Source organism: Mercenaria mercenaria, chromosome 3 (assembly GCF_021730395.1).
Source record: "Mercenaria mercenaria strain notata chromosome 3, MADL_Memer_1, whole genome shotgun sequence".
NCBI lineage: Eukaryota > Metazoa > Mollusca > Bivalvia > Venerida > Veneridae > Mercenaria > Mercenaria mercenaria.
Window position 1 is genome coordinate 98,623,872 of NC_069363.1, and position 17,162 is coordinate 98,641,033.

General features: G+C 36.4%; 1 protein-coding gene across 1 annotated transcript; it reads right to left on the reverse strand.

Moving 5' to 3' along the window:
• Positions 1–7,412: 7,412 nt before the first annotated feature.
• LOC123523903 (uncharacterized) lies at positions 7,413–16,807 on the reverse strand. The gene is made up of 4 exons (XM_045301655.2): positions 14,804–16,807; positions 13,635–13,843; positions 12,554–12,628; positions 7,413–8,255 (listed from the first exon to the last, which is right to left on the reverse strand). Exons 1-3 carry the CDS (start codon positions 16,723–16,725, stop codon positions 12,576–12,578), a joined length of 2,184 nt encoding a protein of 727 aa, XP_045157590.2. The 5' UTR covers positions 16,726–16,807; the 3' UTR covers positions 7,413–8,255; positions 12,554–12,575.
• Positions 16,808–17,162: the final 355 nt, after the last annotated feature.

Here is a 17,162-nt window from a genome sequence, read left to right on the forward strand (position 1 = left end):
TGGTACAGAGAGTGATGTTGCTTTCTGTTGAAAAGTTGATAGATTTAATAATGATTTAGCTTTCATACTTCATTTCTTGTGTAGCCCCATGTGGTTCTGGGCTGATCTGTGTATGAAAAGAATTGGAAACAGTCTTACCCTTGATCATAAGAGGCGAATCATAGGGTCTTCACACTTGGTTTTGTTGTAACTCTGTGATTCCTGCAGGTATAAAAATTTTGATTTTGGTGCACAGTCAACATCGTACTTGGGACCACCTCTATTAAGCGATTTTTAGCTCATCTGATTTTTTGAAAAAAAATGATGAGTTATTGTCATCACTTGAGCGGTTGTCGGCGTCGGCGTCGGCGTCGGCGTTGCCTGGTTAAGTTTTATGTTTAGGTCAGCTTTTCTCCTAAACTATCAAAGCTATTGCTTTGAAACTTGGAATACTTGTTCACCATCATAAGCTGACCCTGTATAGCAAGAAACATAACTCCATCTTGCTTTTTGCAAGATTTATGGCCACTTTTGTACTTAGAAAATATTAGATTTCTTGGTTAAGTTTTATGTTTAGGTCAACTTTTCTCCTAAACTATCAAAGCTATTGCTTTGAAACTTGGAATACTTGTTTACCATCATAAGCAGACCATGTACATCAAGAAACATAACTCCATCTTGCTTTTTGCAAGATTTATTGCCCCTTTTGGACTTAGAAAATCAGTTTTCTTGGTTAAGTTTTATGTTTAGGTCAGCTTTTATCCTAAACTATCAAAGCTTTTACTTTAAAACTTGCAACACTTGTTCACCATCATAAGCTGACCCTGTACATCAAGAAACTTAACTCCATCCTGCTTTTTGCAAGATTTATGGCCCCTTTTGAACTTAGAAAATATCAGATTTCTTGGTTAAGTTTTATGTTTAGGTGAACTTTTTCTCTTAAACTATCAAAGCTATTGCTTTGAAACTTGCAACACTTGTTCACCATCATAAGCTGACCCTGTACAGCAAGCAACATAACTCCATCCTGCTTTTTGCAATAATTATTGCCCCTTTTGGACTTAGAAAATCATTTTCTTGGTTGAGTATTATGTTTAAGTATACTTTTCTCATAAACTATCAAAGCTATTGCTTTAAAACTTGCAACAGTTTTTCACCATCATAAGTGGACACTGTACATCAAGAAACATAACTCTATCCTGCTTTTTGCAAGAATGATGGCCCTTTTTAGACTTAGAAAATCATGGGTAGGACAATATTTCTATTATACAAAAAAAATCAGATGAGCGTCAGCACCCGCAAGGCGGTGCTCTTGTTGTATTAAACGACCAGTCAAAATCCCTCCCGAACGTTTTCTGTATATAATTTCATTCCATTAAACGACTAGCGACCACATTAATGTAGTCCCGACAGGTAAAATATTCGACAACAGTATCTATTAAGCGACCGGGTACCAAAATTCTACCGGGCATTTCTTCATCTGTGTAATTAGCGAGTACGTTTTGCACGTGACTGAATGCAATTAACCTTTGTATCAGTCAAACTGACAAACAATCTAGCCATAATTTTCACGGTTTGTGGATTTTGAAACCATACAATCATGTCTGTTCATAATAAATACAGTTACATGAACAGTTAAAAATAACTTTCCTTTTCATCTGACTGAAATTCATTAAGAGACCATTCCATTAAAAGACCACTTCTTAGCAGTCCCTTGGGTGGTCTCTTAATACAATGTCGACTGTAAATGAGATGTGAAACCAAAATTTGTAGTCATTTAGTCGCCATATAACTTGTACTGTGGTGGTGCGCCATAAAACCTAAATCAAATCAATCATTTCTCATATAACCTGGCTGCATGGTTATTTTTATAAGTACAGCAAACATTTTATAAATTAATTTTATGCCATTAAAATAGCACATTTTTATAAGCCTATCTAAAAGACGGGACAAATTATATGAGGGTGGATTCTGTAACAAAAATTTCTCTTCTGACAAGCTCTCAACGGGCGTATTTTGTGTCTGGCACCCTTGTTATCTGATGTATATACTATACAGCCCCTGTGTGTGAAGACAGGTTAACACAGAAACATCCTGCTGGAGTTACTTCCCTGTTAACAAAGAAAACGTGAAAAAAATTTGACAGAAGAAACAGGACAGGAGCCAGTCTATTTCTTGTGCTGAAAGGCAATATTCAAACAGAAAAACGTAGTCCTACATGGTAAAGCGAAGGCAGCAGACAATTAATTGCACCCCCGACAACAAAGTTGTAAGGGGGGGGGGTGTATACTGGTTTCAGGTTGTCTGTCTGTCCATAGAGGCAATCTTGTGCGCACCATCTCTCCTTATCCTCTTGACAGAATTTAATGAAACTTCACACAAGTGATCATTACCAACAGTATTTGTACATGGGGCATGTTAGGTTCTTTTAGAAAAATAAATTGCAGAGTTATGGGACTTTGTTTTTTTTGTTACGTTACTATAAACATAGACACAATCTTGTGCGCACCATCTCTCCTCATCCCCTGGACACAATTTAATGAAACTTCACACAAGTGATCAGTACCAACAGTAGTTGTGCATGGGGCATGTTAGGTTCTTTTAGAAAAAAAATTGCAGAGTTATGGGACTTTGTTTTTTTGTTACTATACTATATACATAGACACAATCTTGTGCGCACCATCTCTCCTCATCCCCTTGACACAATTTAATGAAACTTCACACAAGTGATCAGTAACAACAGTAGTTGTGCATGGGGCATGTTAGGTTCTTTCAGAAAAAAAAATTGCAGAGTTTTGGGACTTTGTTTTTTTGTTACTATACTATATACATAGACACAATCTTGTGCGCACCATCTCTCCTCATCCCCTTCACACAATTTAATGAAACTTCACACAAGTGATCAGTAACAACAGTAATTGTGCATGGGGCATGTTAGGTTCTTTCAGCGACAAAAATTGCACAGTTATGGGACTTTGTTTCTTGTTAACATACTATGTACATACAGTCTGCATATGCAATCTTGTGCGTGCCTAATCTGCCAAACCCTTGCACACAATTTAATGAAACTTCACACAAGTGATCAGTACCAACCCTAGTTGTGCATGGTGCATGTTACATTCTTTTAGATAAATATTCTGCATAGTTATGGGACTTTGTTTTTTGTTACTATACTGTATACATACAGTCTATATACATACAGTCCACATAATTATGCAATCTTGTGTGCATCAAATTGCAATGTACTGTGTCAGTGCATGCGGGGGGGTACATTCATCACCTTTAGTGATGGCTCTAGTTTTCAAAGAAATATCTATCTAGATCAAATACAGTCCGATTCAAGATCTATGGATTATCATTCAAACAAAAGATAAATGTCATTTGTATTTTCAAACAAAATTTTAAAAAATGAGCCGCACCATGAGAAAACCAACATAGTGGCTTTGGAACCAGCATCGATCCAGACCAGCCTGCGCATCCGTGCAGTCTGGTCAGGATCCATGCTGTTTGCTAACGGTTTCTCTAGTTCCAATAGGCTTTGAAAGTGAACAGCATGGATCTTGACCAGACTGCGTGGATGCAAAAGCTGGTCTGGATCCATGCTGGTCACAAAGCCACTATGCTGGTTTTCTCGTGGCAAGGCTCAAATGTATTTATTACTGCTGTGGTATGATTGTAGGAAAGAAAATATCCTTTATAAAAATATATATACATAGACTACATGAATATGATGACATTGAATCCCTTAACAGTTTTAGCTTTACGATATGAAGTGTATGGAGAGCTATCCTACTTGCCTATTGGGGTATACATCTGCAACTTTTAAGTTTGATGCACTCCCACTTTGTCTTTGCTAAACTTGATACATTTGCTTCAGACTTTTCACCATAGTCATATAACTTTTGACACCAGTATTTCATGAATTATGCCCCTTTTTATACGCCGAAGGGACATATTATGTTATGACGCTGGTGTCCGTCTGTCTGTCCATTAGCAATTTCATGTCCGCTCTGTAACTCTTGAACCCCTTGAAGGATTTCAAGGAAACTTGACACAAATGTTCACCACACCGAGACGATGTGCAGAGCGCATGTTTTGGATGTCTCACTTCAAGGTCAAGGTCACACTTAGGAGTCAAAAGGACATTTCAGTTTGTTTCGTGTCCGCTCTGTAACTCTTGAACCCCTTGAAGGATTTCAAAGAAACTTGACACAAATGTTCACCACACCAAGACGGCGTGCAGAGCGCATGTTCCGGACGACTGATAAGGATTTTTTTATAGACTTTGAATATTTTTTTTGTGGACTTAGATTTGTTTTTTGAAGTTTTCCTTTTGTTGTTCCAGTCCTTTGGGCTACAACAGTAAAGTTCTTAAAATTTTGCTCCCATCCTATGATGTAAGCCTTTGGGCGTATATTGCCCCGCTTGGCGGCGCTCTTGTTATGCTTACTGAAGAGAAAGTGTATAACCGCCGTTTCATCTATCTGTCCAGCTTTTTTTATCCAGAATATTTCTCAGCAGGCTTGGATTTAGCAAAACTTCATATTAAGCTTCACTACAGAGAGAAAATGTACAGAGTATTTTCGTGTTCCAGTCGGATTATTTTTTTCACTGAGGAATTGCACTTATTCGTTATTAGTATACAATAGCACTATTTCTTGTTCAGAGTATTTCTCGACTACCACTCACCGCAGTTCAGCAAACCTCATAGGAAGCTTCACTACCAAGAGAAAATGGGCATATTATCTTCATGTTCCTGTCGGATATTTTTTTATCGAGTTATTGCCCTTTGATCATTCAGTGTTGGTAAACTATAGTGCCATATTCCTCAGCAACCACTGGCTGGAATTCCATGAAAATTCATAAATTAAACCTAAAATAATTGCCATACAACAACCCAAACTTGCCATGAAATCAAAATCTAGAAGACATTGAAGTAAATACCAATAGAACAAAACAAAATTTAGTCCAACGAAATTCGCAACGGGTCTTTATCATGGCTTTGATGGTTAATTTATAATACAAATATATTAGAAAATCCCTTTGATGATTATTATGAAAACGGGCTGAATATTAGCAGATTCAGTTAAATCGGGTCCATCTCTGGACTTTCATGAGAGGTAGTACCAAGGAAAGTGCAACAAAGATTCAAATCAAGGTAATTCTGCATTTTTTCTACAATGTAGAGTTTGATTAGAGTGATCTTTAAAAAGTTCAGAATGTACTTAGAAAATTTGGCAAATAAAAATGACAGGGCCTTGTGTTTGGTTTTCTGCTAGGCTGATTTGAAAAATTTGGACCTCACACCAGTTTTCATAATGGGCATCTATGTTTTTAGCTCGACTTTTCGAAGAAAATGTAGAGCTATTGCACTCGCCCTGGCATCGGCGTCGCTGTTGGTTAAAGTTTTTGATAAAGTCTAATATCTCTGTTACTATCAAAGCTATTGACTTGAAACTTAAAATAGTTATTTACTATCAAAGTCTACACCAGGAGAAACAATCCCCGTAACTCTGGTTTGAATTTTGGCAGAATTATGCCCCTTTTTAACTTAGAATTTTTGGTTAAAATTTTTGATCAAGTCAAATATCTCTGTTACTATCAAAGCTATTGACTTGAAACTTAAAATAGTTATTTACTGTCAAAGTCTACACCAGGAGACACAATTCCCATAACTCTGATTTGAATTTTGACAGAATTATGCCCCTTTTAACTTAGAATTTTTGGTTAAAGTTTTTGATAAAGTCAAATATCTGTTACTATCAAAGCTTTTGACTTGAAACTTAAAACACTTATTAACGATCAAAGTCTACACCAGGAGAAACAATCCATATAACTCTGATTTGAATTTTGACAGAATTGTGCCCCATTTTAACTTAGAATTTTTTGTTAAAATTTTTGATGAAGTCGAATATCTCCGTTACTATTAAAGCTTTTGACTTGAAACTCAACATAGTTATTTACTATCAAAGTCTACACCAGGAGACACAATTCCCATAACTCTGATTGAAATTTAACAGAGTTATGTCCCTTTTTAACTTGGAATTTTTTTACTGGCAAAGCTCTAATTCAGAGTCAAGCATTGAGAAAAGTCGAGCACGCTGTCTTATGGACAGCTCTTGTTTCTACAATGTTTAATGAAACATTTTGGAGTCGTTATTAAATCTATGGTCTTTAAAATGGTGAACAAAATGTTTGGGTCTAGATGCTTATTTTCGAAGTATTTGCCCATGATTAAACACATCTTTGCATTATATGCTGATTTTAAGACATCATTATATGCCCGAAGGTTTAAGTTATGAATTTTCATGGAATTCCAGAAGCTTCCTACGGTTCCGTCCATCCATTAGCAATTTCCTGTCTGCTCTGTAACTCTTGAAGCCCTTGAAGGATTTCCAAGAAACTTGACACAAATGTTCACCACATCGAGACATGGCGAAGAGAACATGTTCTGGATGGCTCGCTTCAAGGTCAAGGTCACACTTGGAGTCAAAGGTCACACCTGAACCCCTAGAAGGATTCCGAAGAAACTTGACACAAATATTCACCACATCGAGACGTGCAAAGCACATGTTCTGGATGACTCACTTAAAGGTGACTGTCACACTAAGGGGTCAAAGGTCATATGACTTGTTTAGTGTCTGCTCTGTAACTCTTGAACTGCTTGAAGGATTTTAAGGAAACTTGGCAAAATGGTCACCACATCAAGACAACATGCAGAGTGCGTGTTTCGGATGGCTCGCTTCAAGGTCAAGGTCACACTTAGGGCTCCAAGGTCATACCTGAACCCTTTGAAGGATTTTGAAGAAACTTGACAGTTCACAACATCAAGACCGGAACGCCTGTTCTGGAGTCAGTCACATTTAGGGGTCAAAGGTCATATGACTATGTTGCGTGTCCACTGTATAACTATTGAACTGCTTGAAGAATTTTTTAAAAAAAACTTGGCACAAATGTTCATAACAAGACGACATGCAGAGAGCATGTTCTGGATGGCTCGCTTCAAGATCAAGGTTACACTTACTGGTGAAAGCTCTTTTTGTTTTAATTGTTTAACAACTCAATAGTGTTAATATCATATTTTTTTCTTCAGAAAGATAGTAACGTTGCTGTTTTAATCAATTTACCTACGGGTTGTCTTTAATTCTTAAACCAATTTTCATTTCTGTATACCAAGTCCAGGGTTTACTGTATGCTATCCGGACAAATTATGTTACACTATTGTTTCCTATTAAGCAAACATGCAGAACTACCTTAATTGTGGTCAGGAGTTTGTTACTTTTTTCAATTTGAAAAATGAATCACTTTTGCTAACTGTTTCAATAGCATCCCTGTCATTTTGGTGGTCAATGAATTATCCCAATTGACTGTAAGGTCTGTAGTTTAAAGGTCAATATGGAAAGTGTACAGTTTCACAGACAAAGAAACAAAAGTTCTATTTCTAGGTGTATATTGATAAATACTTTGACAGGTATATAATGCTTTGATTGACCGGTATATTAGGTATATTACAACATAGAAAAACATGAAAATATTGAAGAAGGTAAAAAAAAGTAGTTCCTCAGTATTACGTTCAGAAAGATGTAATGTGGACTACTGGCTTCTCACCAATTTTTAGGGGTTTTTTTTAAAACGTTTTTTCCTTCTCCAAACAACTAAATTAGAAACAGCTAGGCGCCTTCAAGTGTGTGCACTTAACTGTCCAAAGTTCATAATCTGAAAGCATAACAATTTGTTAATCATTATTTGAAGAGAAGAAAAAAAAAGAGTTAATGCACTTTGGAATGAGGAGAGACTTCCTACAGGATGTCATTACGCAGTTTTAATCTCGTGTAAATCAAGCAGTGGTAGAAAAAAATGCATAATTGGTATTTTGAATTACTGCTGAGCTCAGTAATTTCAACAGACATCAAGGAAAAGACCGGCAATTTTTGTACTGGCAATTTCTCTATATACGACAAACATTTGTTTAAAACCCACAGAATTTCACAAGGTGAATTGTGTAGATTAAGGAGAAAAATCCCGCTGCCATAACAAATGTCTCGAGTCTTCACATCAGTTGGAAGTATCCGTCAGAAAGTCAGTGAAAATGACAGAATAAACTGTTCTATGCAGAAATAACCGGCACACTTTGTTTCATCCGAGGCTGAATCCCTGAAGGTATGTTGGTAGATCTAACCCTACTTTGGTGCGCGCAGATATTCTTGTTAGCTATTGCACAGACAAACGATGAGCTCCGTCCATTTGATCCCTATGGCAACAACCCGTGAACTGCCCTGAAAATAGAAAATGTAATGTCAGACGACATGTAAAATCGCAGTATGTCTCCTTCCTACAATAAACATTGTGCCTGAATACAGATATTTAGATAACTGAAAATCCCATGTCTTCTATGCCCGGAGATATAAGATCATTGATGTACTGTCGACACCCAAAAATCAAAAAGTGCTATGGAAGGATACTTTGTGGGAAAGGGGACTGGTTTACGTGCCTAGTGACGGGGAGCCGGTCTATCTACCTAACCTTAGCTAAAAGCACTTCATAAGCGGGGTCGGGGCTTTCAATTCCGAATATAAAATCAATCAGATATATCCTAGTTAACGTCGTAAACCAAAGATTATTAATTTCTGCAGTATGTGTGAATAGGGTATACTTTTCCTAAGTATTTATTTTCAGTCTAGGTATGGAACAGCAGTACATTTTAGTGAACCCCGTTTATATTTGTCTAAATTTTTTCTTTCGCCTCATCAATATGAAATAATAAAATTCTGAAATTTGAAATATTGGAATTTAAACACCACAAGAAATATTTGTTTTTTTATCTTTGGATACAGGAATATATCTCTTGATGAAACGCACACAATGCAAACGATGTATACCTCTGTTTAGATATACCAAGCATGCAATATGCAAACTGATAATTCTAATAAACTCCATCATCTATGACAGAAAACACGTTTTCTCATATTGTTCAAGATATATGTCGCAAATATTACCTGCTAAATTGTACCGTACAATTTCTTTTAAAAGAGTCCTAACTGATCTAGCTTGGATATCAGTATCTATACACTGTCAGATGTGACATCACTTTAAATGGATCCTCGTTGTAGAAGACGGAAGACATGGCGTTAATTGTTGTTGTTTTTTTAGTTTTGCTTTTGCTTTTTTTTTTTCGTTTTTGAAATGCTATATTGTTACTGCACTTAAAACATTCATAAAATGTATTTCATGGCTCTTCAAAACATACCATGAGGCCTTACTATTAACCTTTCATGTTAAACTTCACAACTAAGCACGACTGCAGCGAGCACTGAAAGTTTAAGTTTCTGAATCGAATAGAATATGTTCTGTAAATAAGCTTTCAATAATTCAAACCTTATTCATTGTTTTTTTGAAATTGTAAATTACTTTTGTTTTCTTTCTTGTTAAGGCTATTATGAAATGATTTAATTATAAACTCGGGGAATCTGATTTTTGAAATTGTAAATTACTTTTGTTAAAAAACAAATTTATTTCAGGTTAATATATTTAATACTACATTCACTTTGTACTAACCCTGTTGTACTATGTACCTGTCTTAAACATATTTACATTTTTACTATTTCTCTAAAGTTTAGAAGAACTACGTCTAACGTTTACGCAATATGACACCATGCCAACAAAAATCATATCATCTTCCGGAGAAAATTATTTTCACACAAATCACACTGGCCATAGCTTTATCAGATCAAGTGGTTCCAACGTTGTTTGAGCGGTGAATTTTACGCCGATCAGATGGAGAAATATGGCTGATACTACAAATTTCCGGTATTGTAAGTATGATTTTTAGGAATTTCTACCTGTTTAATAACCAATCAAATGAAAACGATGGGTGCACCTGGAGCGCAAATGTGTCTATGTTTTAGCACATGTGTCCATTTAGCTGAGATTTGTGCCGTTTATTCAAACACTTCTGTACAGTCCGGCGGGGGAAGGAGATTTTTGACAGTTTTTGATAATATCGCATCAAATATAGTGTTAATCGGGAACAAGTAACTGTTAAAACACCTTTTATGTAAAGGGCTACCTCTTAAAACAAAGCGTGTGTATTTTCATAGAATTATTCAGGGTTATTTCTGAAAATTCGGCCGAAAACCTAATGCAACGCCGTTTCGAGTGGGTCGTTATGCAACGTAATCAAGTGGATACCGTTCTGTGTCTTACTTGAGAAGTCTTATCCGTCTTAAAAACAGTCATTAAAGCCTAACAATGAATAAATTTAGTGAGTTTTATAGCATTATAATGATCCCACCATTTCTAATATATTGTACATCGAACAATATCATTAAGTAAATAATAGAAATCGTTCGTAAAAACAAGAACCAGTTCACGGATATCTGTCTCCTCCACAAATGGTACTGAACAGCATATCAAAATCGGGTTGACTCTTTAAATCAGTATAGTTGCAGTTGGTTACTTTTTAGTCCCTTAAAACCAATACATTGCGATTTCATTACTAATTTGTTGTGCATTTAAGCTGTTCATACAAAATAAATAAAATTTGGTCCATGATAAAAGTATTAATCAGTTGTTTGTCAGATTTTCATTCATATTCCTGTGGTAGCGTTCATTTATTTTCAGAGAAATAAATCACAGAGAACGTTAAAATTGGCCAGGGAAAAGACAATATTTTATTTGTCCTCCATAAAACAGAAACGACGTAATAAACCTCTATGGTCCCGTCCAAAAATGAAAATACAAATGAAATACAGACAATTTTAACGTTCTCTGTGATTTATCTCTCTGAAAATAAATGAACGCTACACCAACAATATGAATGAAAATAAATACAAAAAACTGATCAATACTTTTATCATGGACCAAATTTTATTTATTTTTTATGAACAGCTTAAATGCACAACAAGTCAGTAATGAAATCGCAATGTAATGGTTTTAAGGGACTAAAAAGTAACCAACTGTAACTATACTGATGTAAAGAGTCAACCTGCTTTTGGTATGCAGTTCAGTACCATTCGTGGAGGAGAAATATCCGTAAAATGGTTCTTGTTTTTATGAACTATTACTATTATTTACTTAATGATATTGTTCGATGTTCATCCTTGCTTTATGTTTTTGTGCTGATGTTTTTTTGACAATTTCCACAAAAATATGTTAAATGTTAAGCTAACATAAAAATGTAAAAGTACAATATATTAGAAATGGCGGGATCATTATAATGCTATAAAACTCACTAAATTTATTCATTGTTAGGCTTTAATGACTGTTTTTAAGACGGATAAGACTTCTCAAGTAAGACACAGAACGGTATCCACTTGATTGCGTTGCAAAGCGATCCACTCGAAACGGCGTTGCATTAGGTTTTCGGCCGAATTTTCAGAAATAACCCTGAATAATTCTATGAAAATACACACGCTTTGTTTTAAGAGGTAGCCCTTTACATAAAAAGTGTTTTAACAGTTACTTGTTCCCGATTAACACTATATTTGATGCGATATTGTCAAAAACTGTCAAAAATCTCCTTCCCCCGCCGGACTGTACAGAAGTGTTTGAATAAACGGCACAAATCTCAGCTAAATGGACACATGTGCTAAAACATAGACACATTTGCGCTCCAAGTGCACCCATCGTTTTCATTTGATTCGTTTTTTAACGGGTAGAAATTCCTTTAAATCATACTTACAATACCGGAAATTTGTAGTATCAGCCATATTTCTCCATCTGATCGGCGTAAAATTCACCGCTCAAACAACGTTGGAACCACTTGATCTGATAAAGCTATGGCCAGTGTGCAAATGCTGACTAGGTACTTTCCATTGATAATTCCACAGAAGAATGTGGGTAATTAAGGAAACAAGCTAGCGTTAATTTCTTACATTATTTCTTAAGAGGTTCTGTAATCATGTACTCAGTACACGAAATCTTACGCGAAAAATAAATCTTGCACATAAATACCAGTAGTAACTTAATTCGTTATACGCTCGTCTGCGGTTTAATTTACTTGATTATGTGAAGAACTGCATAATATTTTCGCATATCACTTCTATGTTCTTCATTAAATTAAGACATTTAACACGCGTTGTTAAACTGAGGATTATCTCAGTTACCACTTGTCGTCGCTATACAAGGCTAGCTACTACTTGACCGTATTTTATGGAATCTCGAACAATAACGTTGCTAATTTGAAATGATTTAATTAATACACTGGGAATCTGATTGATGTATTCGCCTCGAGTGGATTTTGCCTGGTCTGGTTCACAGAGTGCTTGCATCAGGTACTATCTGCGAAAGCCGAATACATCCCAGACCGAACTACTCCTGTAATAGCCCTTTTATTATAAAACTTTTATTGAAAAACCTATACATTTCTTGTTGTTGTTTTTTAATTGTCTTGTTTCTATAAAACTATATACACCATTAGTCACGGGGTCATTAAAATAGTCCGGACACGAGTACTATACGATTTCGGACTTTCCAGCAAGTGTTGTACTGATTAAACGATTGTTGATATTTATAGGTATATGCAATTAAAGACTGATGCACTTAAAGAGTAAGAGAACATAAATAAATATCTTACCAAATGAGTATCTTGACATTCGCTATCTTTTAGAGTGTTTTCCTGCAACATCCACTGACTCATAAATATTGTCGTCTGCAATAGAAAATAATAAATGGCTTACAATTTTACAGCTACATTTCCGCAATTTATCCTTATATAGTCAAACATGTTAATAGAGAAGTAAACAAGTGCTCGAAACCATAAAAGTCACGTAGGCATATTATTTTACACTTTACTTTATCGATAACCGATACAGGACTTCTAGAGTGGTTACGGTCCTTTAAACACTTGTGTCCGAAGTTCTGCTGGTTAAGACTGCCAACTCTTAACCCACCCCACCCACCGCCACCCCAATAAACACTATTTTGTTGTTAGAGCCAACGAGGAAGCAAAGCAGACATTCACCTGTATTGCAGTCGGTGATTGTCCTTAATTAGGGGCACCATGGGTCTTACCCCGCCATTGATTGCGCACTAATAAAGGACGGAAAAAAGAACCAACCTACAGGTCTTCCTCCACCATTAATTAGGGATACCATCTCCATCAATTAGGGCCACCAAGGGCTTTCTCCATCCAATGTTAAGGAAGACCTTTGGTGACTAAGGTCTCTGTGGGTCTTATTTCGACATTAAATAAAGTAACAATGGGTCATTTCCCACCATTAATCACTGGCACAATGGGTCTTCCTCCGCCGGGTCTTCTTCAGCCGTTAACTAGGGACAAAATGGGTCTTCTTCCATCATTAATTAAGGTCACAATGGGTCTTCTTCCAAAATTATTTTTGATCACAATGGGGCTTCTTCCATCATTAATTAAGGTAAAAATGGGTCTTCTTCCATCATAAATTAAGGTCACAATGGTTCTTCTTCCAAAATTATTTTCGGTCACAATGGGGCTTCTTCCGTCATTAATTTAGGTAAAAATGGGCCTTCTTCCACCATAAATTTCGGTCACAATAGGTCTTCTTCCATCATTAATTAAGGTCATAATGGGTATTCTTCCACCCCACCATTATAAAACTTGCCAAGGTCATGCCAGTTATAATGCCCTTGCGATTTTGGTAAACACTAGAAAACTAATTACAGAGATGTTTACTCACCTTCAACCGATTCACTACTATGCAGGGACCCGCCTTGGTAAGTGTCATTCTGCACTGCTAATGTCGCCGACTCTCTAGCAGTGTCATTGGAAGATTTACGCCCCCTTAATTTGTTCAATATGTTGGGTTTATTCCTAAGCATATTGGACAGTGACCTAGAAAGACGTTTGTTAACTGGGTCGGATTCCTTGGTATCTTTTGATTTGTTTCTGCAGAAATACATGAATAACACTTTGATTATGTATTGGCAGAACTGCCAAATTACAAATTTTACAGAAATGAATCTGTTCGATAAGAAAAAGCTTCCATACAGTATTAAATGTGTATTTTTACCAGTAATTATGCCTCGCAGATTAAAAAGAGTATGTCTTAAACAATTCGGCCCGGAAGGCATAATAGTGGAATGGAAATGAGCCACGCCATGAGAAAACAAACATAGTGCGTTTGCGACCAGCATGGATCCAGACCAGCCTGCGCTGGTCAGGATACATGCTGTTCGCTAACGGTTTCTCTAATTCCAATAAGCTTTGAAAGCGAACAGCATGGATCCTGCTGGTCGCAAACGCACTATGTTGGTTTTCTCATGGTGCGGCTCAAATAATGATTTATAGGTAATTAATTTAACATTATTATGCGTACACTTGCCAAACAAATTGCTTTAAGTTAAATATTATTCATCTCCTCATAGCAAATACAAGTACACAAGGTAACAAAAATGTTTGTATTTTCTATGAAATAATATAAGACTAGTGTTAGCAGTGATCATAATAAGAAATTGTTTCAGGGTAAAAAATGTACATTTAAAATATGTGGCCTACTTGTTGTACAAGTCTGAAATAGATATGACTGTGTTTTCTTTTAAATTTTAATTGCTGTGTAATACAAAACTTTCTAGGTGTTTGAAATATACTATGAAAGTCGTTATTTCCTTTTTTCCGAATAACACTAAACTTATCTTTCTTCCTACAAAATTTACGTAGATCAAACACATAACCAGTAACGGTAAAGGTTTATACAATATATATTGCCTTGATGCATCTGGAAGCTATAACGTTTGTTTGGAAGTAAGTGAATACCTGCTGGGTAATTGTATTAAGTTTTGCCAATCTACTGGGACTGTTATACCAATAATCTGAAAAGGAACATAGAATGGAGGGTTTTGTACGAACCTTGTAGGAAGGGGTATGTCACTTCCTGTGCTAAGGGGAGATTCAGGCTCGTAGTCCTCATACGCCATGTCATTGTGTCTGATCAGCTCTTCATAATTCTGTTTACTTGTCTTCTCGACTGGACAATGTATGAACACACTTTTATCTGGAAACATGAAGTATCCAGGCGGGAAACCAAGACAGTCTTTGACCGTTAACATCATGTGATGTCGTGCGGGAACCAGCAAACAATCCCTTACACGATGATCTATATAACGGCGGGGGTCTTTCGTTTGGTCAGAGTTTGGCACAGGTGAAATAATTGCAAAAGCCTCGGTTACAAAATTTGTCAAAGTAATTTCTGAGCTTATTGGCAAGCAGCTCCACAAACTAGAATAATCTGCTAGAAAATCTACGTGAAACGGAAGTTCCGGTTTATACCGGAAGACCTCATCCGCAGTGAATCCTTCTGCTTTAGTCCTCGAGGGCATCTCGTGCAAACACACTTCTAAATCTTCCGGCAGTTGTATCTTTTCAAATGAACCAGATTCTTTACGTTTTTCACAATGAATGACTGGGAATGGACCAAACTTTTTTGACTTTGCTTTCATTTTATGCATTTTCGTCTGCAAAGATTTAAACTTCAACACATCACCCGTTTGTAATGAAAAAGGCACAGGAAAATCGGACGCAATTTCTTCAAGAACTTTGACATAAAGATCATCACTTAAAGGATTGGGATATATTGTTTTTATCTCTTCGAGAGATTTAAATTTCCTTAAAGTTTTTCTAAATCTGCCATTCATATCTCTTGCAATAGAAAAATACATTTCTCCAGATTTGGCTAAAATCCTATCAAAGCGTTCTATGTCATGAATGACCACATCCCCTCCAGGCTCTAAACAATGTTTAAACTCTACTGGCATGTCTTTGTAATGCACCAATGTTGCTAGCACCGGAAAATCCTCATGGAAGGTGTCCAGGAGTTCACTGAGTTTATAGAGTTTATAAGCAGGTGGCTGACTAGATGACTCTGCGTCTCCAGTTATCGGCCTTTCGTACTCTCTTTCGGTGAACTCTTTGACCTGAATATCCACAGAAAGGGGTATCTTCCAAACTTCTTGCATATTGTCACTTGGCGAAGCTGCAAGAAACATTTTTGGCTTGTGGTAAGTCAACAGACCATTATAGGTTAATGGTAATCCCATAATCCTTTGCAGGACGTCTGTTCCGTCAGAATGGGAGAGATTGCAATATAAATTTTCCTCCTTTCCCGCCTCTTCAACTAAATCCATTTTAATATGGTCATGTGACAATTTTAACTTCCGGTCAACAGGACCAAGGTCAAGGATTTCCTTCAAACTGTATGATTTATCGTCCTCAACAGCTGTAAAATCGCCTCGGCACTCGCACGGTAGCTCCACGATATTGCCGTCGGCATCTTCACATTGAAGATACGTCCGCCGGTCAGACGCGTGTTTAATCTGCCGTATAAATCTAAAAACTTCGCCATGTTTGACAATAGCTGGTAAATATGGGTCATCGTAAAATACATTCGCTTTAAAATATGTAGGACACACTTTGAGTAAGTCTGAAACTTTTTCATGAACAGTCCTAGGCATATGTGGGTTTTTGAAATCAGGAAATGGTAAAAGTACCTTAAATTTCACTTGAGTATCCGGCGAAACCTTAACCAACCTTTTAACACCAGTGTCACTATCCGTAAATGATAACGTTACATTTTCAACAGCTAAAGTCCTTAAAATTAATATCATTCCCTTTTTAATATTGCACGTTTCGTGGCCCGTCGGGCCGACATCCTTTCCACCGACAACTTCCACCCATTTTGGGAGATCAAAACATTCCGTAAATTCGTTAAGTGTAAATATTTCTCCGGTTTTGCTATTTCCGTCACTCTTTTCCGCCATATTTGCTGTCAACATGTACAGTATAAGGAATGTTTATTGTTATTGATTTACACCTGTACAAATTTACCTGTGCGCGAGTTGCTTCCCTTTAACGGCAGACGACATTATAACGTTTTACAATGATTTTGTTGTTTACCTGTAGATGATTTTTCACGCTTAATAAAACACATGGATACATTCCATGCATTATATTAAGCAAATTAGCGTAGCATTAATTCTGCCGCTCAAATGTTAACATAAGATACTACTCTTTTAATCATGCACTTTTACAAATACATAATAACTAAGGAACAAGCTGGAACAGCAGATGGGTTCTAATTCTATAAGAACTGTTAATAATCCTAGGTCTACAAACCGCTGCCTCTGCTATTTTATATATTATCTATAACTGTTTCTTGTGAAAATTCGCATACTGCCTACATAATATTAAACACATCACAAAAAACACAGTT

Coding starts and splice junctions, on each gene's coding strand:
- LOC123523903 (XM_045301655.2), bottom strand. CDS start 16,725: ATGTTGACAGCAAATATGGCGGAAAAGAGTGACGGAAATAGCAAAACC. Junction 13,844..14,803: donor GACATACCCCTTCCTACAAG/GTTCGTACAAAA, acceptor GTATTTCTGCAG/AAACAAATCAAAAGATACCA. Junction 12,629..13,634: donor TAGTAGTGAATCGGTTGAAG/GTGAGTAAACAT, acceptor TTTCTATTGCAG/ACGACAATATTTATGAGTCA.